This window comes from Lynx rufus, unplaced genomic scaffold (genome assembly GCF_022079265.1).
Source record: "Lynx rufus isolate CCGP_SWC_20201006 ecotype Redwood Valley unplaced genomic scaffold, mLynRuf1.p SCAF_14, whole genome shotgun sequence".
In the NCBI taxonomy this organism is placed as follows: domain Eukaryota; kingdom Metazoa; phylum Chordata; class Mammalia; order Carnivora; family Felidae; genus Lynx; species Lynx rufus.
The window spans coordinates 39,310,674-39,338,564 of record NW_025814828.1 but is presented as its reverse complement, the minus strand read 5'-3'; the positions used below and the strand labels follow the sequence as shown (position 1 = coordinate 39,338,564).

Sequence of the window (27,891 nt, the reverse complement as noted above, 5' to 3'; positions counted from 1 at the left end):
ATTGCATGGGTCCACTTATATACGGATCTTTTTCAACACATTACAGTAGTATAAATGTATTTTTTCTTCCTTATGATTTCCTTAATAACATTTTCTCTTGTCTAGTTTTCTTTATTGTAAGAATATAGTATACGATACATACAACATATAAAATACATGTTAAGCAACTCTTTAGATTTAATCTTTTAGCTTAACGGTGAAGCTTCCAATCAACAGTAGGCCATCAGTAGTTACATTGTTGAGGAATTGTTAAATGCAGGTTTTCAACTGGGGTGGGGCGACGAGGGTTGGCGCCCATAACCGCCACGTTGTTCAAGGGTCAACTCTTTGAGAAGTGCTGCTCCACGTTTGAGGAAAACGGGTAATTTGCAGGCATCCTTTATTCTCCACACTACCTAATTTTATCCTGACATCAATTCATCTCACTGCACTTACCTTTGACAATTGTGTAATAATCAAAATACTTCACAATCAACTTAAGTGTTTCTGATTGTGTATCATTCTTTCGTATCATCAGCATTGTTCTTCATAAAACTCATGAAAGACAGAAACAGTATTTGCCTAACTGTCTACTTTACAACTCTGGAACAAGGAAACACAGTTTTTAAAATACCTTCAAGTAGTACCTTATTAGTGAATTCAAATTACAACCCACTGTAAAGCCTCTTTATCATTCTTTATCTCCCTCTCACCTCCCCTGAGGACCAAAATAATCTGCAATGGAGATATTTAGAACACGGCAGCCATTATAGTCATAAATTCACAAGAACTTAAACTTTATTCCTAGAACTTCTAATCCTTCAAAGAGCAAGGCTTTCATTGCACAGGAAAGCACTACTTTTATGAAAAGCCCGGTAAGACCTAAAGTGATAGCATAGACAGCACAAGAAACTCAGTAACAAATTTGAGAAATACCAAATTTCGATAGTACATAAAATATTTAACCAACAACGTATTATCTTTTCCTAAAGATGTTTATTTTCACAAATCAGCAATTCAAATGACTTGCAGAGAATAGTTTTTTTTTAATAATTTAGATTATGAGATGTGTCCTGTTGGTAGAGGTCAACAGATTTCTAGTGAGACCCATGCAAATAAATAGTCAGAATGGGGTCACAGACACACCAACATTTAGTAGCTCCTTCTGACCTCTATGGTGACCAATCACTTACACTGGACTGATTTAGATGTCCAAATTGAGATTGAAACCTTCACCCTTTCCTGATGACGGACTTCAATTAAAACTTAAAAAAAAAAAAAAAAAAGTCTAATGGTATAATCAGTTACCTATGTCTTAGGATCATAACTACTTTGTACCCTGAAACCCAGCCTTGAGTATCTTCCAGTTCATAGCTAGTAAAACAATTCCTTCACCTAAATTTTCAAATTTTCCTTTGAAGTATCAATGCCAATATACATTCCAACATTTCTCAATCCTCTAATATTTAACAACAACCCACTCCCCACCCCCCCCCCAAATGCATAAAATGAAACATTTTATCTTGGAAAAAATCCAATAACCTACCTTTAAACTAGACTCATAGTCTGTATTCACTTTGAACATAAGCCCAAGTCGTAAATGAATTTCCTTGGCTCGACAAAAGCTGGGATCAACATAAAGCACCTCCTGAAATGCTTTAATTGCCCTGAAAGAATACAGACATAAGATATCTTAACTTTTTGAAACTTGCATGAGTTTTTGCTTGGTAGCACAGTAAAACTTCTGCTTTATGCAATATGGTTTTAAAGAAAATGTGTTTTACGTGAATGTGTTGTTTAAAAAAAAAGAGTAGAAACTGGCACCTGGGTTTTTTATACAATTGAATGTAAATCATCTAATATAAAAGGGAACAGGAAGATCAGATGAATGTATTCTCAATTATCCACATAATATCTTATGGCTTAATAAAATTCTCAGTTTAAATAACCGATTTCATTGTTTCTGGAATTTCCTAGGGGAAAGAGAGGTGGGGCAGATAGGATACTTTTATTTTTAAGAAAGGAAAAGTTAATCCTGTCTCTAGTCTACTCTGTAAGCATAAGTCTTCATTGAAAACTCTGTCTTCTACATTTAGATTTACAATCCATATGTACCTTATTTTTCATACAGTGTGAGGTCAGATTTCATTTTTTCCATACAGATCCAATAGCCCTGGCATCATTTGTAGAAAAGACCATCCTTACCACAGCTCTGCAGGGCCACTTTGTCCTAAATCAAATAAATGTCCACATTCATGTGGGGCTGTTTCTGGGTTTTCTATCATATATCACTTTCCATTTGTCTATCAGTCTATTTTTGCCCCAGATTCACAATTTATCTTTTATAAAAGGCCTTGATTACCAGTGGAGCAAATAAAATACAAGCATAAGGAACACTCTTCACATTAAGGCATATAAAAATGTATTCAGTGATCATGTAAATGTACTACCTACTAAAAAATAAATTAAAATCATAATAAGGAAAAATGTCTACTTTGAATTTTGAAAATTGTAATACAGCGGTAACATATGTTGGTCATCATTTTAAATCTCTCTACATTATTTAAGACTTATCCCAAGTACCAGCTAATATATTCTTTATAAAGCTTATCAACTATTCTCTGCCTCTACTTATCCTAGAAAGGTAGCTATTTAGAATCATAGATGATTCCAAAGGAAAAGTCCATCTTTTATATTAAAATACCATAACTCAAAACAGAGCACAATACTTCCTATGTCTTTAAAGGAATTTTATTGTGATTCATGCATTATCTATTTCCCAAAAAAAAACAACTGTGTTTGGTTATGTCCATGTTTATTATAAAATTAAGGGTTCTAAAAGGTAATGTTCATCGTTGAGGGGTGGGGGCAACAGGTGGAGCATCAGATACTTTTAAACCTGACAAAATACTTTCTTCCTGAAGAGGAGGTTGGCATCTATGTGTTAAATGGCTTTTTAAATGAGTGGGTGTGTATGTGTCATCTGATGTGTACAGGTAGAAGACTGGAGTTAAAGACCTGACAGAAAAGAATTGGTGTAAATTACCATTCTCATTCAAAGGCAGCTATTTCTCAGACTTCAAGATACTTCTCTGCGTGTTAAGAGGTTTTCTTTGTACTTGACTCAAACCTTTCTAATAGGAGGAGGTACGGTTCAGCCTCTATGATTCTCCTGGTCATGACTAATGCTACCACCTTATAATAAAATAGGCAATTGTTGGGGGAGGGGAGGCAGCATACGAAAGGTTAGGAAAAAAACAATTGCAGCTATAAAGGAGGCCAATTAAAACACGATACAAGTGGGAAAGGGTAATGCAGGGGTATGGAGAAGCTTCTGGGCTAACAGCAATTTTTTATTTCTTGACCCAAATGATGGTTATGAACGTTCATTGTACAAATAACATGTTAAGATGTATACTTACGTTTATACATTCTGAAGTATGATATATTCTGTAATAACCAAAATTGAGGGTGATGCTTCATAAAATGCTAATTAACCTTAACTTACGACATGGGTCAGAAAACTCTTGTGGAATAGGTCAGAACGAAGCAATGTCCACACGTGCCAATAATAAAACCCAGGCAGGCCTGAGTCAAAGACATGAACGAAGAATGGAAGTGGAAGACAGCAAAGAAAAGAAGAAACAAAGGAGAAAAAAGAAGTTAGGAAAGAAAAATGGTCTAAGGAAGGGCGTGTGAGAAAATGCAGTAAGGAGAGCACAGAGCATCAGAAACAAGCCCTCGGGAGAAATTATTTCCTACTCTGTCTTAGTTTCCATCTCCAGCCTTTCTTCTGAACCCCTAAATTTGTAGATGTGTTTTACTCCACAGGTGCCTTTCGTGCGGACACCTTATCTGATTGGTTCACAATGTCACACAAGTACAAAAAAACATAGGTTTATTTTTAACAAGTTTTCTATGTATGTTAACACAGTGGAAATTAAAAAAAAAAATTAACCTATAAGCAAAAACGCATGTTCCAACATACTAGCCTGGGCTACCCTATGTTTATTCTTTAAGGACTGTTAAAAGTGCCCATGAGGGGCACGTGGGTGGCTCAGTCAGTTAAGCGTCCAACTTCTGCTCAGGTCATGATCTCACAGTTTGTGAATTCGAGCCCCGTGTTGGGCTCTGTGCTGACAGCTCAGAGCCTGGATCCTGCTTTGGATTCTGTGTCCCCCTCTCTCTGTTCCTCCCCTGCTCACTCGCGCTCTCTCTCTCTCTCTCAAAAATAAATAAAGATTAAAATAAAAATTTTTTTAAGTGCCCATGAGATGGTATGGCCAACACATATCAAATCATCAAGTTCTTCCCATTGTTGTTTCAAAGTTTTCCTCAAATTCAGTATCTTGCAGACTGAATGTTCAATATCTCATTACTAGATGACTGCAATAGATAGACTCTTTAAGGACTACTCTTGCTCTGCTCTGGCTTTCCTATGTTTCCTCAAACATGTGGCTCCTGTAACGGACTACTAACCATGATACTCTAGGTCAAATCTCCATGTAGCATTTAAGGTCTATGAGCAACACGTACTACTACCTATTCAACTCTATTCCCAGTTATGACCCAATATTGTTCTTCCTCAGCTGTGACCTGGCTTATTTCAGGAATTTCTTTTTGCAAATACCAGCCCTCTTGACTTTGCTGCTTCTCCTCAGAATGGTCTCCTAATCTGAAATATTTTCATTCTTCTGCCTCACCCTAAATCCACTATTACCTAAAAGACCGACCACCCAAACTCAACACCAGCGGTTTTGTTGCTTAGGGTTAACCAGCAGTTAGGTCCACTCTATAATCAAATCATTTTATTCTCTACCTAGTGGTGTGCTATCTCAAGTTCCTTGAGGTTTACGTTCCTCTTTTATTTTTTTTAATATTTATTTATTTTGGGGAGAGTACAAGCGGGGTAGGGGCAGCAAGAGGGGGACAGAGGATCTGAAGCGGGCTCTCTGCTGACAGGCTGACAGCAGCGAGCCTGATGCGGGGCTCGAACTCACAAACCGCAGCATCATGATCTGAGCTGAAGTTGGACGCTCAACCAACTGAGCCACCCAGGTGCTTCTTTTATTTTTAATTCTCTAAACAACACAGAAAACGATTAATTTTAATACATGTTTACTAATGTCATCACTTTTATAGTTGGCTGACTGGGTTTCTGGTGGGGGCAGGGACGGCAATGCTCCAGTCTATTTATTGAGCTTCCCTCATCTAATCAAAAATATCTAGGTTCATTTTCATTTCCTTTTCTAAACTTTTACCTATTTTTCTTTCCTATATGCTTCCTCAGTTTTCCCCCACCTTAGGCGGAAAAAAGGAAAAAGGTAGTGTGTGTGTGTGTGTGTGTGTGTGCGCGCGCGCGTGTGTGTGTGTAGCAGGGGAGTGTGTGGAGAAAATAGGTACCACTTAGACTACATTCTAATTTTGGTCATTTTACCACATTCTTATCTCACCAAACTACGGGTAGCCAGAACATGACCTCTGCACCACAAGCTAGACTAAAAATACCAAGACATAAATATTCTGTTGACCTCAGTATTCTGATTGGCAGAGAATTTTAGAACATGAGAAATGGCTACCCAAAACTACAAAATAATTTCTTGATACAATGCCTGGAAAGGTTTACGGTTTTCAAATATTAAAACATATTCTCTAGAAATAATTTTGGCAATGTAAAACACTACATTTTTTACATTTTTGAGGAAAAAATGCCCATGATAATTATGCACAGCAATATGCACTTTTTTGTTGTTTCTAGAAAGTCATTAAAAAGAAAAGACTTCCTAAGGATTTTACCAAACTATAGTAAAAATAATGATATTAACTAAATGTTCCTAGCACAGTTTCAGTACATTTAGAAAGAGACATAACAAAACATTTAACTTTTCTAAGGCTAATAAAGCTGAGTCCAGAGATTTCCCTCAGGGATATCTGAAGGGATAAGTGGTCTAATCCCACAAAATTTCATACTAATAAAGGGGAGAATATTCTAGCTCTAAATCAGTAATAACATGTATACACACAACAGTTATCTACTTCCACACATCCATATTAGGAAATTTAGGGGCTCCTTTTAAATGAGACAAATAGATTTGATGAAGTAATCAAAGAGACAAACAAGGCAGCATATTTAAAGGTGGAGATGGTAGGAGAAAGCAGACCAAACACAGTACATGGCACAAAGTTACATAGGTAAAGAAAAATGCTTAATACATTTTCAGGGAAATGTCCATACAGTGTGACGGACACAAAGAATATATTTAGGGGAACAGTAGGCTAGAAGGATCATTTGCGGTTGAACCAGAGAGGACTTTAAATGTGAGGCTAAGTCAGAAATATCACACAAGAGGGGCACCTGGGTGGCTCAGTCAGTTAAGCACTGGACTCTTGAAGACTCTTGATTTCAGCTCAGGTCATGATCTCACCTTGGGATTCTCTCTTTCTGCCCCTGACCTCTCCCTCCCACCCTCCCTCCCTCCCTCCCTCCCTCTCTCTTTCTCTTTCTTTCTCTCTCTCTCTCTCTCTCTCTCTCTCTCTCTCTCACACACACACACACACACACCCCATCTTTGTCTCAAAATAAACTTAAAAAAAAAAAAGGAAATATCATACAAGAGTTCTTCACATAGCCATTTGCTAATGTTTTAACACTTCATGGCTTTTTCTGCTCTTTCTAGCCAGTCTTCATTTCGTTACCCCAGACAGTGGTAGAGTTTTTCCCTTCCCCTACTGCAAAGATTTATGTTTCTATCCTTAATTTCTCTGGAGCTTAATTAGCCCAAGCCCTTCCAAATTCTCTCTAGCAATCTACGTGTCACTGGTAAGCATAACTTTACCAGAACTGCCTTAGTTAAATGCTAGTTTTGTCAAAACAGAAATGTATATGATAAACAACACATGTTAACATGAACTGTTTCATTTTAATGGAACTATACACTTAAATTAAGCTTTAGACCTAAGAGCATTACTTTGCATTATGATAGCTAAAAAATATATCTTAAATATTAAGCTTTTGCCCGACTCCATGCTAGACAAGCCTCAGGATCAATGGTAGTATCAAAACAACATTAGGTTTATTTGCACCTGAAGTGGTCACCACAATGGAGCACAGAGTCCTACACTTTTAAGAACAATTGTGATTGGTAAAGTGCTTGAGGAATTACCGCTTAAAAAAACCATTACTTGTAACGTGTTAATATTTCTGTTTTTGTAAACTCCCCTCTGCCTCATTCCCCTAACCCTTTTTAAAGTCAACAATGATCACATTTCCTTACCAGGCCCATTAGTTAGATTGGGGAGCTTCGTTTCCAAAATCCTATGCCTCTAGCAGAGAATTATGTATCTTTTAGATCTGCCACCATAAGAACCTTCTGATACTGATCAATGGGAATACAAAAGGTTGCTAGAAAGAGAGGACTGATAAGAATTTTCAGGGGGATATACTTACAAGTACGACTACAAATTGTAATAATTTATTACTGTATGTATTTTAATTCCTCTCACTCAAGGATATAGGTTTCTCACTATAAGGCAAGAAGAAACACAGTTCAAGGTACCCCTAGCAATGTAGCATCCTCATGAGCAAGAACAAGTGAAGGCATGGGCACGCGTTCATGCACCTATAAAGGATCAGCTTTATAAAGACTGGTTCTAGGTCTCTGATGTATGTATTTTACATTGTGCTTCTGTATCTTTCCCCTCTGGACATCTCTTTTAAGTTTGGTCCCACAGTACAGAGTAGGATCAACAGTAAAACTGACTAATGATGCTAAGTTCAGTGAGTATTTTACAGTTGCTCTACTACTTTCTGACATGGCTTCCTCTAAGAAGAGAATGCAACTGAAAGGTGGAAAAACTGACCAAAGAACAAATGATCTAGAAGCTAACCAATCAAATCAACTCCAAAAGAAGAAATGGGCAGAATATGGCAAGAAACAAGGCAAACAAATTAACAGATCAAGCTATACTTAATAAAAACTGTTCTCAATAATATTAAGTCACCATCACCAACCCCAACACACGTGTTAGTTGCACACATTATCACCAAATACTTAATCTAATAATCAATCACTGACAGAAACCATTACCAAATGTCAAATTTTATTTAAATTACAAATGTAGTAAAGATACAACATTCTGAGATATCCCAGGAAGACCCTTAGAGCTCACAATACAAAAAGGGGTATAACACACTCTTCTCTAGAAACATTTTTTTAGGAAATCCCAGAATTTCATGTAAATAATTGCAGAAACAAGAAAAAAAATGCCTGATCCCAGCTACTGACAGCTACTTACAAATAGAACCAAATAAAACACACAGGTTTAACCTAAAGAAGTTCCTATCACTTAAGGCTGTACTCTGAAACGCACCAAGCTACTCCATGCTAATTCTGCAGCTGTTCAAGAAATAGCAAGATAAGCTAAAAACAAAAGTTGGGGCACAGAGTCTGTGAACAACATCTGACCAGCAAAAGAGAAAACACACAGTTAGGATGGATTCAGACAGAGTGTGAAATACATCATTTTAGGAAGCAGCTAAAGTTGAAACTGAAAACATGATAAGAAAATGGTGGTGACCAGGACAGGGCTGAGAAAGCAGAGGGTACTTGTTAATTCAGACATTGCATTGTCCTTCTATCATTCAGTTTCATTTCTTAGGTCAACTGAAGGATACAGAAATCATATGGAGATAAGGAAGCATGTAATATTAATGTTCCACAGCTATAAGTCTCCTAAGCTGACATGGTCACATCCTTATTCAATCCAATTTTGAACGGATGATGGTTTCACTTCATTGCCGATTTTACGTCTGTATCTTCAATCTACAGGGAGCTTACAAGTTATCACAGGCAGGCAAAAAATGGCTGCTGTGTCATATACATGTCCATTCCTAAACTGTAGAGTTCCTTGCCTCAGGTTTAAGCTAAATTATTTGTGGCTGGCCATAAAGAATGTACCAATGTGCCCAGGAGAACAACTGCAAAAACGGATTAAAAAGAATAACTACCTGTAATCTTCAAACTTGGGGACAGAGTATAACAGAAAACAACAACAACAACAACAGATTGGGGAATCTGGGCATAACCTTGCTTCTGCCACTAATTAAACAGTTACATAAAACTGAGTTTTACAAACACACACACACACACACACACACCTTGGTTTCATCATCTACAAAATTAAAGGAATGAAGTTATCTCTAAGACCACTTCTAGTTCTAAAAGTTCAGAACTGTGTATTTTATGAATAGAATCTTCAAGAAACTAAGAGTATCTTAAAACAGTCCTCATCTATCCTTGGTTTTAAATATGATGCACTGGACATGAGGCGAAGAGGCTTAAGTTTAGGATTGACCTATAGTAATGGATAACTTAAGAGAAAAAAAAAATTACAGAGCTTCTTCATGAAGATCAATTAAAGTTTTGTAGACTGTACAAACGAACTGAGTGATCTAAATGATTATAATACTCTATACACACACAGGTGTTCTCTAACAATGCAGTGTTTCCACAGATGATCAAAACCCAACAGAACCAAAAGCAAAGAGGGAAGAAAAAGCATATAGAAAAAGTCATCCAAGTCTACAGTTTCATCTTTAGGGAAACCATATTGAATCACTGCCAATCCATATGTAAAAGCTCTGTAATAAATACCCAGGGTGCCCAACAGGTAGATGACAGGGTTATAAACTTTGGCCAAAACCTTCCTTTGGACTCTCACAGCATTCACTCAGGTTAAAATTATGGAGAACAAAAGGGACTCTGACAAAGTTGAATATGCTTCAAATAAAAAATGTCTAGATAGGGCTTTATGGTTTACAAAATGTACATATCTAATCTGATCAAAACTCTATAAAATACAAAAGGTAAGTGACCACGATGCACTTAAAAACCTCTCTCTCTCTCTCTCCCTCCTCTCTCTCTCTCTCTCTCTCACACACACACACACACACACACACACACACACACGAGGAAACGCTGAGACCAGAATACCAGTCTTCCAACTCAAAGTCTATGTTATTTCCATTGGAGAACACTATTATTTTGTCTGGTAAACAAGAAAAATAACAATGGGGCAAAGGCCATAACAACAGAGCCATACACTTTACAGTTTATAAAATCTTATGTACTACTACCACATTTAATCTCTGACTCTGAAAGTAGTAACATTATTCCTATCGTATAAATGAGAGAATCGAGAGCCTGTAACCTGGTGCCTAGTTACTGCAAACTGGAAAGTACTAGCACGTGCGTGAGTGTTTGAGAGAGCAGAGGGACACACACAGCTAATCCTGTATAGAAGTCTGAAAAGGTAAGGATCCTGGTCATCAAAGATCATTTACCCACAGACCTCGAGATCTGAGAGCATAGTCATTCTCCAGTTCAAATTACCTGGGGACCACCGATCCATGAGTGACCGAGAAATTCCAAAAGCTTTCCGGTCTAAACCTTCTTTAATCAGAATCTCATACCCTACTCTTTTAGGAACACATACAACTCTAACAATCTAAAGTGGGTCAGTATTTCTGAAAGAACAATCTAATCATTTCAAGAGATTACTGAAAACTATAGGCTTAGTGACACTAAAATACTTTGTATTTATTATACATACACACACAATATTAAACAAAACAAGCCATTTACTGGAAGTAATTGGAGTTACTAGTTTTACGTCAACTTACCACTGAAATGCATTGTAATGGAAGTAGACCAAACCAAGACCATATAAAAAGGCAGCATTCTGTAAATAAAGGGAAAAAGAGACTTTTAAGAAAAGCATTGATATGTCTAATGCATATGATGTTAATATAAAATACAGCATCCAAGATGTTTTAAGTCATAAAACGATCTTGCATTACAACATATTTACGATATATTTCTACAACATCAAAACAACAGTGATGAGTCAGCAGATGGCACACAATCCAATCGACTTGGAGAGATTCTCTGGTTTGTTTTTAATCAAACCTGCCCTAAAATTAAAAAATTGTGAAGCAGAATTCCATGGGCACATCTAAAATAAAAACCTATTATTCAGGAATAAGAAAATGCTTGGACCATGCTAATCCTATTCTCTCTTGCTTTTATCTGTATTCTTTCTCTGGTTCTTTGTTTCTTTAACTAGATTTAATTTTATGTTCAGTGCTGCCAGGAAGGTTGTAGTTAGAATTCATAGGAAATGCATAAACCCAGAACAAAATTTTAGTGTTAAAAAAAAAATCACATGCTAAAATGACACATTTGGGGCTCTGAACATATAGTGATTCCTTTTGCGGTACAAAACGGAATGATGCTTAACCAGACTCATTCTGATCTCTGGCCTCCAAAATAGGAACTACCTAGCTACTCCTTTTCTCAAAAAGAACAAATGTTTGAGTATTTATTACATGGTTTTTCTTTTTTTTTCTTTTTAACCAATCAGTAAGTAAATCAGTTTTAGTAAACCTTACCTGTTAAAAAAAAAAAAAAAAAAAAAAGGAAAGCTTTCAACACTGACCCTTGAGAACAAATTTCTCCAAACCTATATTCTCAAACGTGAAAATTTTAGACTCTTAAAATAAATGCTTCTCGCCACACAGTCTTGGGCTGCATCTCTCCAGAAGCATACCCTGAGACAGAGGTTTTAGGATAAGTAGTCTACCTGGGAAGTTACCCTAGCAAATACCAGTAAGGGAGTGGAGAAGTGAGGCAGGGAAGGGAAAGAAGCCAATAAAGGGTGCAGTATGGCTGGTTACACAGCTGGGACTGAATCCTACTAGGGATCTCAAGTAGACAGTATGGAACATTCCTAAATCATCTTGCCCTTTCTCAGAGTCATCTTGCCCAAGTGTGAGGGACTAGAGTACTTACTTATCCCACAACTACTATCAGTCACTGGTCAGAGAACAAGAATCAGCAACGTTTAAAGTATGAAGAAAACTGTAAGCAGCCAGATGACTTTTTGGCAGGCAGTTATTTTTTTTTAATACTAAGCTTCGTTCTAGGATTATATTGTGCATTTCCTCTGAATTTCAAGTACCTTTCTGGAAACACTGAAAAATGTTTCTTAAGTACAATCTTAAAATGTAATAAATTGAAGACTTGATTTCATTCAATCTTCATTACCCCCAGCTTTCCAATCCAGAAAATTACATGCTACAGGAGTATTCACAGATGTGGGCATTCGCAAAGGTCTCAGAAAACCTCTATTTCAAAAGTTTGTATTTTAAAAAATTTTTCAAATTTGTTTGGAACTGGTTTTTATCAGGATCATTCATTTATCACCCCATCCCCCACCCCCTGAAATAAGCTGAGCGATTACTAGGTGTCAGGGACAATACTCAAGGGCTGAAGAAGCCAAACTGATTAAAACAGAACTTTCCCTGCTCTCAAGAAGTATACAACCTAAGTGCGTGCAGGTGGTGGGGAGCGGGGAGAACAATGATAACAAGAATGCAGGCGCAGTTAATTCAGTCATGAAGTGTTCCGCCCAGAGAGTCTGGACTTGAAAGACAACTGTCTTCTTAGGTGAGGGAAAAGGCAGAGAAGGGAGCAGGGCTGAAAAACAGATTGACGTCTTTCACCAATTTTGGTAATTACCCAGAGAAGGTGGTGTGGGGAGTGGTGGAAATAGGACTTTACTGAGGGGAATTTCTGCTTTCGAGAAACACCCTGCATTCTCCCAACGTCCTTACTTTGTTCATAGCTTATCCTTCCCACTCTAGGAAATCCTATCCCTATCCCTGCCACCTTATACATTCTATCCTTATTCAAGATCCACCTTAAATGGCATCTTCACCAGGAAGCTCTGCCGCTTCTCCCGCCTCAATCCAGAAGTAATCTTTCCAACCTCTGAATTTCCAACCTCTAAAACTGGCCTCAGAGCACAAAGTCTCTATCCTACGGTATGACTATGTAATAGTAAGAACTTAATTTAACACAAAACGCCAACAACATTTCTTTTTAAAGGCTCTAACCCCACGAGGTGGTAGAGGGCTTCATTGATAGAATCAACAAACAAGGATCAGAAACTTGCTCAAAGAGCCAGCTACTAGTGGGGGACATAGGAACTGAATCTAGACTGCCTCCAGAGTTCACTCTTTTAACTACTGTGTTGTTATTTGTGTACTGACTAAATGCCATCTCACCAGACAAAAGTGCCACAGAGGCAGGAGTGTTAATCATCTGGGTATCCCGTTACTACCTAGCACAGTGCCTTGTACACAGCGGATGCCCCAAGGTTTAGTAAACTGAATCACCCAGTATTTAAGCTCAGTTATTAAATTCAGATCCCTAGATGACATATAGTATGAGGCGTGGTTCCTATTAACCAGGAGCTTACATATCTTGGCAAACAGTTAAGTCTCATTTTTCCATAACAGTAAACAATATAATTCAAACATTAATTGAGCATCTGTTATGAATCACAACAGAGTTATCAGCACTGGAAAGATGGTAGAGAACAGATAAAAATCCCTATCCTCAATGAATTTACAACTTAATGACAACAGATTATGAAATTAAGTGCACAACAATATATTCCAAGCTACAACCATTTAAGAGTTAGTGAAGTATAATAAGGACTAGGAAAGAGGTTGTAGTTGGGTACTGCATCTCAAGGACGGCTGGGAAAGGAGAAGGAAAAACAAGCCATCTCAGCCAGGGGTTCTAAACAACACAGCTTTAGAAACAGTGACCTGGGGGTCTTACATATGCTCTTACATAAATGAATTCCTGGGGCACCTAGATGGCTCAGTTCGTTAAGTGTCTGACTCTTAGTATCGGCTGAGGTCATGACCTCATGGTTCGTGGGATCGAGGCCCACATCGGGCTCTACGCTGACAGCGTGGATCCTGCTTGGGATTCTCTCTCCCTCTCTCTCAAAATAAATAAACTTTTTTAAAAAATGTGTAATCTTTGGATAGAATAACAATTTGATTGTAGCACCACGAAGCATCCCATACTCCAAGAGTCACCTTTGAAGATAATCATTTTTATACAGGAATATCACGCCAAACTATTATAAAAATACCGAATTTCTTAACCTTATTCTTCTCTGATACTAATCCCACATAGGTAGTGGTGCACAGTGGGAACAAAAAAAAATCTGCTATTCATCCTACCCAGGGACTAAAAAGAGGGGATAGGGAGGCAGAAGGCATTCCAAAGCCCCAGGAGTGAATTTCCAAATGCCTTCTGGTTACCTCCACCTGTTGGATATGCTACAAATACCTGAAACTCAACAAATCTCGGACTGAACAGGAGAGTCTGATGTTCTAGTGGTACGGAAAATTTTCAATTTTTTTTTTAACGTTTTTATTTATTTTTGAGAAAGACAGAGAGACAGAGCATGAGCTGGGGAGGGGCAGAGAGAGAGGGAGACACAGAATCCCAAGGAGGCTCCAGGCTCTGAGCTGTCAGCACACAGCCCTATGCAGGGTTCAAACCCACGAACCGTGAGATCATGACCTGGGCTGAAGTCGCACCCTTAACTGACTGAGCCACCCAGGCGCCCCCCCTACGGAAAATTTCAGACAGTGGTAACAATCTCACCAGTTAAGCAAAACAAAAGTAGTCCTATTTTTCTTCTTTTACCTCCTTCCCACCAATAAACCCCATTTACTCTACTTATAAAACTCATTTTACAACCTAAAAGCCTCTGAATCAATCCCCTCTCCATTCTTACTGCCTTTCTCCAAGTAATCTAGGACCCCAACTTTGTCTACCTGGCCTCTTGCAATAGTTTCTTAACTCCTCTCCCAAATTCTAACCTCCCCTTCCGTGTAACCCCTTTCAATTACCTTCCATTACCACTGCCAGTGAGCTTTCAAAAACTCAAACATGACACTGTTCTACCTGAAATTCCTCTGAAGAGTCACTACAACCTAGGGTGGTTCAAAGGGGCCTCATTTTTTTTTTAGCCTTGCTCAATTTTCCCAATCTCATAGCCTCCACTTCCATCAGGACAAATAACACGCACATCTATGAATAAAATACGCTCTTGCACATTTCTGTGATTTTAAACATGTTTGCTTCTGCTGCTGAAAACCCAAGTGCCGTCTTTCCTTCAACTCACTTCTCAATCTGGCAAATTCCTATCCATCCTTTAACACTTCACTCACCTCTTCTTTCTAGAAGTATTATCTGACACATTTCAAAGCCCAAACAGAGTTAGGTTTTCTGAGACATGTTTCTAAATGAATCTTTTTGTCTATTACAGATATGCTACTTATCCCCTCCACTAGAACAGGAGTCTAAATGGTAGAGAGGGACCCAATCCTTTTTTTTGATCCCTATGGGAAAGTAACTGCATGTGTAAGTTATCTAGGAAAGGTTTGCTGCTGAATAAGTCAATCTCTTACAGCCTTAAATAACCTGTTGCACATTTTTTTCATCAAAGAATTTAATACGTTGCTAAATTCAATTTATACCAAATTACTTCCTTAATTTGGACACTTACAAAGAGTCTTCCTACTTATAATATAGTAAAAGATGTTGCTAAAGCTCATTACAGCCATAATGCCCAAAATTACAGCATCAGAGTAGAAGTTCTGCTTCCAAAACGTGTGTAATATTGCATAGTGATCAAGAACTCGGGAGAGTTCATCACTCGGGAGAGTGATCAAGAACTCGGCAGAGGCCATCAGACTTGGGTTGGAATTCCAGTCTTGTCATTTATTATCTATTAAGACTCAGGAAACAAGTTAATTGATCAGTTTCAGAGGGTTGCTCTGAGGAATGAAGTAAGATCAACCAACCATATAAAATACTACCTGGCACCTGAAATTTTTAGGACAACTAAAGGAGACGGTGTATCTAACACCACCAAAAACTTTTCTGGCACCTGATAATTGCTCCATGGATAAAACATGATACATAAAATTCTTGGGAAGTCTCGGTGCTGTAAAAACAACAACAACAACAACAACAACCCTGCACATTAAAACTAAGAGGACTCAGAAATAAACTAGAGTTATGGACGAGACTCCTCAAAACCTATGCAACATTATAACCAGAGGATTTTCAAAAACAGTCACGGGTTGGTATCCGGAGATGGGCTGAACCATTCAAGCAGGAGGTTCAGCATGGTCATAGGTTGCCACAGTTGATATTAAAAATTAACCAAACAATGGAGTTGGGATGCTGGCACCCCTTTCACTAGAGCAGACCGGCAATGTGCCTTTCTGACGACGAGGATGCAGGTCCTCGTGGTTCATTTTCTTAAAATCTGGACTCAGCACTCCTGCTGCTAGAGCGACAGCCAAGCTAAGAGCCTTTTCTTTTTTCCTAAGAAGGTTATCATTATATTCCCATTATCTAGAAAAAAAATTGAAGTGAAACAAGAAGACTTTCAGGTCATACAGCCACAATTCTAATTCCCTAACTAACCAATACCATGAGCTAATCTGTATTACAAGTGTAGTCTACTTTGCAACAACACGTGTACCTTCTCTTCACTGTGTTCTATCCTATTACGATTACTATCAGACAAAGTAAAGTCACTTCTCAGCCTCCCTTGCAGCTCGGGATGCTCATATTGCTACATTCTCGCCAGGCAGAGATGTATGAAGGGGATGTGTATGATTTCATGATTCCCTTAAAGGAAAGGGTTGTTGCTCTCTGCTTCCTCCTCCCCTGACCAGCTCCTCAGAATGTCCGACCGGCTCCAAGGCATCAGATCAAGACAACTCAAGAAAGGAAAAATAGAGACCAATTTCAATCATGAACCAAAATGTCAAGATACTGCATGTTAGTGACCCTGATCCAGAGATACCTAACAATGATAAAAACTCATTACCAGTGTGCACTTACCTGAGAAATACAAGATTGGTTTAAACAGAAAAAATACAAAACTATCTCAGCGGATGCAGAATAAACATTTGCATACAAAAGAAAAATGTTGACTTTTAAAATGAAATTTTTAAAAGTTGGCTTTCATTAGAGTTAAGAAGTTCCTTTCTATTCTCCTATCACTTCTTTCAATCAATGCTGTGCTGGCATCTGAGTTACCTCAACAGCAGGAAAAAAGATCAAAAAGAATTGGAAATGAAGAAACAAAATTATCATTAATTAAAAGGTAGGTTAATCTACACGAAAATCCAAGCTAACAAAGTTAAATCAGTCAAGTTAGTAAAAGTTAGTGTGAAATTGCTTGATAAATTTAACTTAACGCATAGAAGCCAACTGCAGTTCTATATATCAGCAGAGATTTTAAAAAATTAAAATGACGTTTATAATAGCAATAAAGCTGTAAGATATAAAATACACTTTATAATATGCACAAGAACTTTATAGAGAAATCATAAAATTTTATTGAGAAAGACAGTAGTCTCTTTACAAGGAGAGTTTCTTTTTTTAATGTACAAAATGTACAAAGTCAATGCAATTCCAATTAATCGTTGGAAGTCACTGTGTTTTACTGAATTTTATGACTCTTCCAGCCCTATAGAAACTGACTAGATATTGAACAAATACTGAGACAAATCGAAGACTCCAGATTGCTGTTGTAAACCCATTTACTATCCATCTGGCCCTTGCCTTCTTTTGCCCACTTTACGCCAACAATAACCCCAGGCTCTAAAACAGGAGTCCACAAATTACAGCCGGTCAAATTTTTTCTTTAAAGCCTAAGAACCCAAACTAATCTTTACGTATTATAATGGTTACACTGTCTCTTGGCCCACAAAGCCTAAACCATTTACCATTTCATCCTTTTAAGAAAGTGTTTGGGCCTCTGCTCTAGACCAACAAGTGAAAGTTCCCTAAACACCTATTGTACACTTTCACGTGCTGGCTCAGTTCTCTGCCTCTCCGCATCTCTTAGCTGGAAAACTCCCACTAATCCTTCCCTCAAATTGCAACTTCTCAGTGGAGTCTTTCTCATCCCCACTCCCCACACCCTTTACTCAAAGACACATACTTCTGCCTCCCTCGTGGCCCTCAGCAATGTTTTTGGCCACTTACCAAAAACGTATGTTTATTCGTGTCTCGGCACCTCCAAGCAGGAACTATATTATCCCTGTATTGCCAACAAAGCCCTTGTTAATGAAGGTAAAAGCTATTTAGTGATGGATATAAATAACGCGATAGAACAAGTCCCTGGGGCACCTGGGTGGCTCAGTTGATTGAGCATCCAACTTCGGCCCAAGTCATGATCTCAGAGTTCATGAGTTCGAGCCCCACATCAGGCTCTCTGCTGTCAGCTCAGAGCCTGCTTCAGATCCTCTGCCCCTCTCTCTCTGCCCCTCCCCCACTTGCACTTTCTCAAAAATAAATACAACATTTAAAAAAAGAAAAGAAAAGAAAGAAAAAGTCCCTGAAGAGTCAGAAGATGAGCACAGATTCTACTAGTTCCCTAGTTTCTGCAACTATTAATCAATGGTTCTTTTAGACAAGCATGCTACCATAATTCACAAGCTTTTCTTTCTTTTTTTAAATTCAAGTGGGGAAAAAAAAAAGATGGAAAAAGAGTAGGTTTTATTTACTTTAAAAGTTCACAATTATAAATAAAAGTGTAACAGAATTGTTTAAAAAGTATACTTAAGAGAAGTCATCAGGAACTTCTTCCCATTTTAACACGTGTCCTTACAGTCTTCTATTTGTAGACTCAAACACATAAGAGCAGTAACAGCACACACTTTTTTATTCCTACCTTTCTACTTCATAGTATAAACCATAACAGCAATTTCTAAACTTTCCTGACTCAGGGGCACCTGGGTGGCTCAGTCAGTGAAGCGTCCGACTCTTGATTTTGGCTCACGTCATGATCTCCCGGTTCATGAGATCGAGCCCCGCATCCAGCTCTGCACTGACAGCCTGCTAACTGCTTGGGATTGTCTGTCTGTCTGTCTGTCTGTCTGTCTCTCTCTCTCCCTCTCTCTCTGCTCCTCCCCCACTAGCGCTTGCTGCTCTCTAAACAAACAAACAAACAAACAAACAAACATTAAAGGAAAAAAAAAAGTAAACTTTCCTGACTCACGAAAGAGCTTAGGTTTTGCTGCTGTTGCTAAAGGGGATCAGGACATGGTACTATGAAGTATGCCATTTTGGCGTAAGCATAATTTTGAGCTGAAAGCATTGAGTTCCTTGAATCCCCCGTGTGCAAAAGCAGAGCCTACTGAAAGAATCCAAGGGTCATAAACTCCCTCCCATAGAGCAACTCTAATGGACTTTGTCACAGACTATCATTATCTCCCATCTATTCTCCTAAGGGCTCATTTATCTTTCCCAAAAGTTGTTTTCTTTAAGTGTCCTTCCCCGCCCCCCCCCATCACCTACTCAGTTGGCGTATAGCTCCAAATTCTAACCAGCCTTGGAATTACTCATCACTGAGTTCTCCCACAGGTATATGCACTGCATGTATAAACATTTTTTCCCCCTCCTGGTTATCTGTTTTAAGTAATTCACAGGCCCTCACCACGAACTTAAGTAGTCAGAGCAAAGTTTTTCCTCCCTATATTGTGTTTTAAATTATTATGCTATTTCTACACAGTATATAGAGTTGCTGAGTAAGTAAGCTTTTGTTTATTATTAGCTAGCACTAGAAAGCTACTTATTACAATCACTAATAGTCAAGATATAATGGCATGATATAGTAGCCATGAGAGGACTGGCAAATTTTCACCATTTCAAAAATGACTCCTTTGTACTGAACTAGGTAAGAACAAGTACGATTTCTCAAGAAATAAAATTTCTAATTCCATAATAAACATTACTGAGTTTTGGAATGTTAACCAAAAATTAAGATTTAATTACTGATTACAGATCAACTGTCCAACCAGAATTCCAAAAGGCTCTAACAAAAACTAAAGTTTATCATAAATCAACCACCAAAACTTTTTGGGTAGGAAAACCCAGACTTGAACTGACACAAGTCTTTACTTACCACTTAATATAACCAATCACACGATCACTGCAGAGATGTAAATATGTTGTTGCCACAGGGGATAGTGTGTAATATAGTAAGGTCATTATTATCTTTCTGAAATCCAAAAAAAAAAATCCTCCCAACTCTACACAATTCTGGATTCAAGAATTTCAGATGAATAACTGAGACCCTGCAGAATGGGGAATCGTTTTATTTTTCTAAGATCTAATTGTAGAGGACAGGCCTGAAGAGATGTGGTTTGAAGAAATAAGTACAACTAAAACTCAGGAGATAATTATCTCAGTCATATTTCATTTAAAAATCAATCACATACTTACATTCTTCAATTTACAATACATTGTGGGTATAAATCACACAAAATCAGACAAAATAATATAAAAATAAAAAGTTAAACCTAAACAGTGATTTTCACTGCCGTGAATGTCAATTCGGATCACCACCAGCCACTAAGTATGTTCACTGGGTAAATACTCACTGGATCACAAATAATACTGTTATATTTTTTATCGATACTTAGAAAATAGAAATTAAAGTAAGTGGCATTCATGTCTTTAATTGACAAAAGCTGGCACAAGTTCTTTATCCTGAGAGAACCAAAGATGTCTGTCTACTCCCACGCTTAACCTGGAGAGCTGAGAACCTAACCTACCCCTGACTGTCAATGTTAACACGACTTTGCTAGTCCTCCGTTTTCATTAATTAGCCTTACTTCACTTTTCCATGTGCCCTGCCCAGGCACATCGTTTGTCTATTATTACAGGAACCACCAACTCTTCGTGAAAAGCATCAACAACAGTTTGAGGCCCAATAATCCCTTAACTCAAACTCCTTGCCTAGCCATAACCGCCATATCCAGACCATTACATACGTGGAGATTCTTACCCAATCAAGCTCCCAAACTGAAGACCTGCCTTAAGACAAAGTTTCACTTCTCAATCAAGTCTGACCTCACTTTCCTCCCTGTGATAACAACAAAGCTTTGCAGAAGTGGTGTTCTTCTTTACCCTGATAAGCAATAAACTTGGGTTTGTGTTCTTCGTATTTGGGGAGTCAGTTGACCCTCGGGAGGATCTCAAATTGCTTGTTAAGAACTCTACAATAAGACACTACCAATGATAAATGATTCTGATGGCTAATTAGTATTCCATGTATTGGGCATTCGGTAATTATGTTCTCTTATTATCACAAATACCTACAGTAAGTTGTTAAATAATAAATTCTATATTAAGCTTTCCTTATTATAGGTAAGATTAGAGGGAGTTCCACTTCTGGCAATGGTAGACTAATCCGTTTTGTACTTAATTTCTCTCTTCCATCTGAATAATTATAGCTAGAAAAGCTAGACAAAATATTGTTTTGCATCTGTTTTCAAGCATCAGACAACTACCAGGCATCAGGAACTTGCAAAGTTATAATCAGCAACAGCCAAAATTCATTAAAAACCAAGTGTCTTTCAACAACAAAATGAGTAAGTTGTGGCATATTCATGTAAAGAAATATTACACCACAATGAAAACAAACTACTGCAATATACAACTACAGGGGTGACTCTACCATATACGGTACTGAGTGAAAGAAGACAGACTTAAAAAATATGCTGCACGATTACATTTTTATTAAGTTCAAAAGCAAGCAAAGTGGTATCCATACATATCACACTACTGCTTCCAATGAAGGCTAAGTAAGATGATACTGGAGAAGACCCTCCTAGAGGTAATAAATATAAATAACTACAATTTTATAAAAACTATAAACTCTAGTTTATAGAATGTACAATACATAAAATAAAGCAGCTAACAAAAGGCACTCAAAAGTAAACAGAAACAGGCAGATTCTGGTGGAAAGATGTGGCTGTCTGAATAGTGGCCCCCAAAACGTCAATATCCTGAGAAATTTACCTTACAAGGCAAAAGATACTTCACAGTTGTGATAAAATGAAGGATCGTCAGATGGGAAGATTATCCTCCATTATCCAGGTTAGACACAAGGGTCCTTAATAAGAGGGGACAAGAAAGTTAAAGGCCAAGGAAGGCAACGTGGGGTCAAAATGCAATAAGATACAGGGTTATGAGCCAGAAGAATGTGGGCAAACTTCAGAAGCTGGAAAAAAAGGCAAGCAAACAGACGCTACAATAGAGCCTTCAGAAGGAACCAGCCCTACGGATAACTTGACTTAACCCCCTAAGACTCATTTGGGACTCTGACTTTCAAACTGTAAGATAATTAAATTTGTGTTTTTAGCCACTATATTTGTGGTAATTTGTTAAAGCAGCCATAGGAAACCAATACAGAAGGCCATGCTCAGAGGATGGAAAGTTGTAAGGACTGAGCTCGATTTTCCTGGCTACTAACTTGGTGCCAGGCATAGCACACAGGAGTGGGTCACTCGTAGAGAAAGCAGTCTTTCTAATATAGACAACCAGAAGACTGGAACCAGGAGAAATCACAACCCACTAAATTAAAACAAATTCCAGAAAACAAAGAGCCACAGAAGAGAATTCTAAATTCTATCAACATGTCTGACTGACTCCTGCATGCAAGTTACAGACTTAACACAGCTAAAGACAAAAGATCTAAATTGATACTTAAGTTGTACTCCAAGGAAGTGAGTTTGCAGTTCAAGTCCAATACAGATAACTGCCTGATAAAAGACAAAAATCAAACCACACATACACACTCACTAGGAGAAAATAATAGAACCAAGAGTTAGCATAATTTTCATAATGACCAGTCCCCCACACAAAATTACACACCATATAAAGATCCAGGAAAACAGAACACATTCTCAGGAAAGAAGAAAATCAACTGAAACCAAACCCAAAATGATAAAGATACTAGAAAATAGCAGACAAGAACTTTACAGTGGCTATTCTAATTATCATCAACAAAATACGCTCATAATAAATAGACAGGAAATCTCAACAGAGAAAGAGAAATAATAAAGAACCCAATGAAGACTCTATAACTGTTAAACAGAATATCTGAAATAAAATTCAATGGACTGAGTTAATAATTAAATAACAACAAAGGAAAGAAAAAATAAACTTTGAAACAGAAAAATTATCCAATGCGAAGACCACAGAGAAAAAGAAAAAATAAGAGCCCTTCAGGGACATTTACATAAAGACAAATTATCTAACCTGCATGGAATTGGGTTCCCGGAAGAAAAGAGAATGAACAAAAAAATTATTTGAAGAAATAATGACAAAACTTTCCCCTATTTAATGCAAATTCAAAATGCTCCAACAGGATAAATATGAAGACAACCATGAAGAGGTAGATCATGATCAGGCCAAAGAGAAAAAGCAAATCATGAAAGAAGCAAACAAATGGTGTACAGGGACAGTGGTTCAATTAAGAGCTAATTTCTCATCAGGAAATATGGAGGCAAGAAGTCAGAACTTCACTTAAAAAAAAAAAAAGGGCAAGCCAACCCATAATTCCATACCCAGCAAAAATGACCTTCAAAAATGAAGTCGAAAAAAAAAAAAAAATATATATATATATATATATATATGGTAATGAAGAGTATCAGAAATGGTAACCATATGGGTAAATACAAGCAATTACTACTGCACTGTAATATATGGACCTGTTCAAAGCAAAAGAACATCATCTTGTGGAGTTAATAAACTTAATACATATTGTAACAACTGTCACATAAAGGCCATGGCTGGGTAAGACGTGAACCTATATAACTGCACACTTTCTACATTTTATGTGAACTGATACAACATTAACGGACACTTGACTGGTAAAAATTAACGATATATACTATAATCCCTAGAACCACCAGTGAACAAATAATGGAAAGAACAGCTGGAACAGATAACAGGAAAAGTAAAGTGAAATTGTAAAAAAAGATTGAAGTATAAAAAAGGGGTAAGGGAAGTAAGCAGGAAGGAACATAAGACCAAGAAACTGAGTGGACAAACATAAAAGGAAAAATCAAATTTAAAGATGCAAACCCAATCATATAAATGAGTGCATTACTGTGAATGGTTAAACAGTACAAGTAAAAAACCGACTTTCAGATTGGGTAAAAAAGGAATTTATAAATTGTCTACAAAAGAAGAATTGTAAAAATAAAGACACCAATAGGTTGGAAGGAAAAGGATCTCACATAAATTACAAGCCTAAGGACAGGATGGCTGTATTAAAATCACATGACACATGTCAAGACAAAAGGAATAACCAGAGGTAAAAAAAATATTTTATAATGATAAAAGGGTCAATTCATCAGATAAAAATAGCAATCATAAATGTGTGCATACTAGTAAGAAAACTTCAAAATGTATTTTTTTAAGTGTAAAATTAAACGACAATTCCAAAATCATAAGAGAATTCTCAGCATATGACAAAGACAAAAATCAAAGATAGAAATTTGAAAAACACTATCGACTGCCTTTACCTGTTGTTTTTAGCACGGTACAACCAAAAATGCAAATCATGTGGCTGTTTTCAAGTGTTGAACCAATAAAATAGTCTCAACATATTTCAAAAGAATGAAATCATACGAAGTATGTTGTATAAGTAAAACGGAGTTAGAAATCGTTAACAACAAGGTATCTAAAATAACCCAAATATTTTGAAATTATACAATTTATATCAGAATAACCCATGGGTCAGAAGAAAGCACAAGTAGAAGACATTTTCAAATAAAATGATAACAAAAATACAAAATATAAAAATTTGTGGGATACAATTAAAGCACTGCTAAGAGAACTATATAACTTTAAATACTTATATTAGGGGGAAAAAGATAGACAATCAATCATCTAAGCTTCCACCTGAAGAAATAATGAGAGGAGCGTCTGGGTAGGACTCAGTGGGTTAAACGTTCCACTCTTGATTAGGCTCAGGTAGTAATCTCACAGCCCTGTGTGGGGCTCCGTGCTGGGCATGGAGCCTGCTTAAGATTCTCCCTCCCTCTCCCTTTGGCCCTCCCCTGCTCAAGGGGGTATGCACAGGAACTCTCTCCAAAAGAAAAAATAAATAATAAGAAAATTAAGCACAGAGTGAGCAGAACAAATACAAAAGACAATCAGGAATCAATGAAATAGAGAATCAATGAAATATGAAACAGGAAAACAATACTAAATAAAGAAAAACCTATGGAACAAAGTTTTTTTTTTTTACAAAGATCAATAAAACTGATAAGCCTCTAGCCAGGCTGATCAAGAAAAAAATATATATCAGAACAAAAGAGGGCATACTTCATACCGATTCTACAGTTATTAAAAGGAAAGAGAGTTGTAAGACAGTAAATCTAAAATTATCGTTGGGGAACGCCATTGAAAAGAACACTTGTACAGCATACAGACTAAACCCAGTTAAGGCCTCTTTATAAACTTTTAAGATTTGGCAGGTGGGTGCAGGGAACTATTCATCTCACAGCAGCCCAAGACAAGCCTCATACATAAGTTCCTTTGCTTATTAAAAGTGCCACCTACCAACCTGGCGTGGGCCTGCCCCTTTCTTGGCTGGTCTCTCCCTGCCTTCTGAGTACAGGAACCAGTTTCAGAGTTCCTCTTCAAAAGGCACAATTAAGAAAACAAAAGGGCAAGACAAAGACTGTGAGAAAGTATTTCCAATACCGGGATCTGACAAAGGGCTTTCCTCCAGAATACATAAATAGCCCATCCAACTCAAGACAAAAAAAGAAGTTAAAAATGAGCAAAAGGTGTAAGCAGGTAAATTAACAGAAGAAAAGGCCAAAAGCACACACAAGATGCTCAACATCACTATCATCAGGAAAATGCACATAAAACCAAGATGAAAAACCTACTAGAATGGCTAAAGTCAAGTTACTAGTTGGAATGTAAAATGGTACAGCCACTTTGGAAACCAGTCTGGCAGTTAAACGTACAACTGCAATGTGACCCAGGATTTCCAAATCCTACGTACATATCCCAAGAAAAATGAAAACCTATGGTCACACGAAGACCAATAATGTTCACAGCATTTCATTTATACGTACCTAAAGAAATATAAAGCTGGACACACACAATATCTATCAACTGATAAGCGGAATAACTGTGGCATAATCATTCTATGAAATACTACTTAAAGCTTAAAAAGAAGACAATATTAACACTCACAACAACATGGATGAGTCTCAAAATTAGCATGCTAAGTGAAAGACATGAAAAGCAAAAAAATACTTGGATCCAGCTGTGGGCATTCTAGGAAAGGCAAAATTAGAGAGATAGAAAGCAAATAATTAACTGGGACTGGGGGTCAAGAATGGGCCTCAACTGTAAAGGGGAACAAGGGAACACTGAGCGACAGAAGTGTTCTATATCTTAATTGTAGTAATGGTTACACAACCTCATATATACTGCCAAAACACAGCAAGCTTGTACACTTAAAATAAATAATGTAAATTATAATTCAAAAAAGCCAGAGAAAAAAATCATCAGATATTTGTGTGGATCTAAACAATTTAGTTTATTTAGAAAAACAACCAAGAAAGGACAGCCAAGAAAATCCTAAAAACAAGAACAATGGGGAAAGGGTACCAGAGTGCTACTATATATTAAAATATATTAGGGGCACCTGGGTGGCTCAGTCAGCTGGGTGTCCGACGTCGGCTCAGGTCATGATCTCACATGGTTCGTGAGTTCGAGCCCCACGTCAGGCTCTGTGCTGACAGCTCAGAGCCTGGAGCCTGTTTCGGATTCTGTGCCTCCCTCTCCCTTTCTCTGCCCCTCCCTGGCTCACACTGTCTGTCAAAAATAAATAAACATTAAAAAAAGAATAAAAAAAGAATATACATAAATAGCTAATATGTTCATAAAAAGATGCTAAACATCATCGGCCATTTGAAAAACGGAAATAAACAGTATAACAAGATGTTACTTCACACCCACGTGAATGGCTGGCTACACTCAAAAACTGAACAATTGTAAGCACTGACAAGATGTGGAGAAACTGAAACCCTTTACATTACAAGAATGTAAAATGTTATAGCCACTCTGGGAAAACAGTTTCTTAAAATGTTAAATACCGATTTACTCTACAGCTCAGCAATTGCACTCCTGGCTATCTACCCTAGAGGACTGAAAGTATCCGTCCACACAAAACATGTACAACACAAATGTTCAAAGCGGCATTAGTCACAATAGCCAAAAAGTGACAACTAAAATGCTCATCAACTAATGAATGAATAAAATGTGGTATAGCCATACAATGGAATATTACTAATAACTAAAGAAATAAAGTATTAATAAATGCTACAAATGGATCAATCTTGAAAACGTATGCTTAGTGAAAGAAGCCAGTCACAAAAAAATATATAAGATATGATCCCATATATACCAAACATCCAGAAATACAAATACATAGAGACAAAAAGTAGATTAGTGCTTGCCAGAGGTTGGGCCTGAGGTTTCATTATGGGGGAGATGAATATGTCCTAAAATAAGACTGTGGTTATGGTTGTACAACTCTAAAAATTTACTAAAAGTCACTGAATTGCATAGTTAAAACAGTTGAATTTTATGCTATGTAAAAACTGCATTTCAATGAGCTTTAAAAAATAAAGATAATGGGAATGCAAGCTGGTGCAGCCACTCTAGAAAACAGTATGGAGGTTCCTCAAAAAACTAAAAATAGAACTACCCTACGACCCAGCAGTTGCACTACTAGGCATTCATCCACAGGATACAGGTGTGCTGTTTCGAAGGGACACGTGCACCCGCATGTTTATAGCAACACCAGCAACAATAGCCAAAGTATGGAAAGAGCCCAAATGTCCAACAATGGATGAATGGATAAAGATGTGGTGTGTATGTGTGTATACACACACACACACACACACACACACACACACACACATATACACAACGGAGTATTACTCGGCAATCAAAAAGAATGAAATCTTGCCATTTGCAACTACGTGGATGGAACTGGAGGGTATTATGCTAAGTGAAATTAGAAAAAGACACAAATCACAGGACTTCACTCATATGAGGACTTTAAGAGACAAAACAGATGAACATAAGGAAAGAGAAACAAAAATAATATAAAAACAGGGAGGGGGGA

The 27,891-nt window shown here is 37.4% G+C and overlaps 1 protein-coding gene across 10 annotated transcripts in view; it reads right to left on the bottom strand.

Moving 5' to 3' along the window:
* The window catches only part of KDM6A (lysine demethylase 6A), a 207,142-nt gene that overhangs the window by 95,892 nt on the left and 83,359 nt on the right, over positions 1-27,891 (bottom strand). For all 10 annotated transcript variants that reach the window (XR_006961456.1, XM_047076109.1, XM_047076106.1 and 7 more), the window contains exons 5-6: positions 10,661-10,719; positions 1,526-1,646 (exon numbers count right to left, since the gene is read on the bottom strand). Coding sequence is in view for 9 of the 10 variants with exons in the window: in XM_047076109.1 (XP_046932065.1) it covers positions 1,526-1,646; positions 10,661-10,719 (180 nt within the window). In the remaining variant the exon portion in view is untranslated. The remainder of the gene's footprint in view (positions 1-1,525; positions 1,647-10,660; positions 10,720-27,891) is intronic.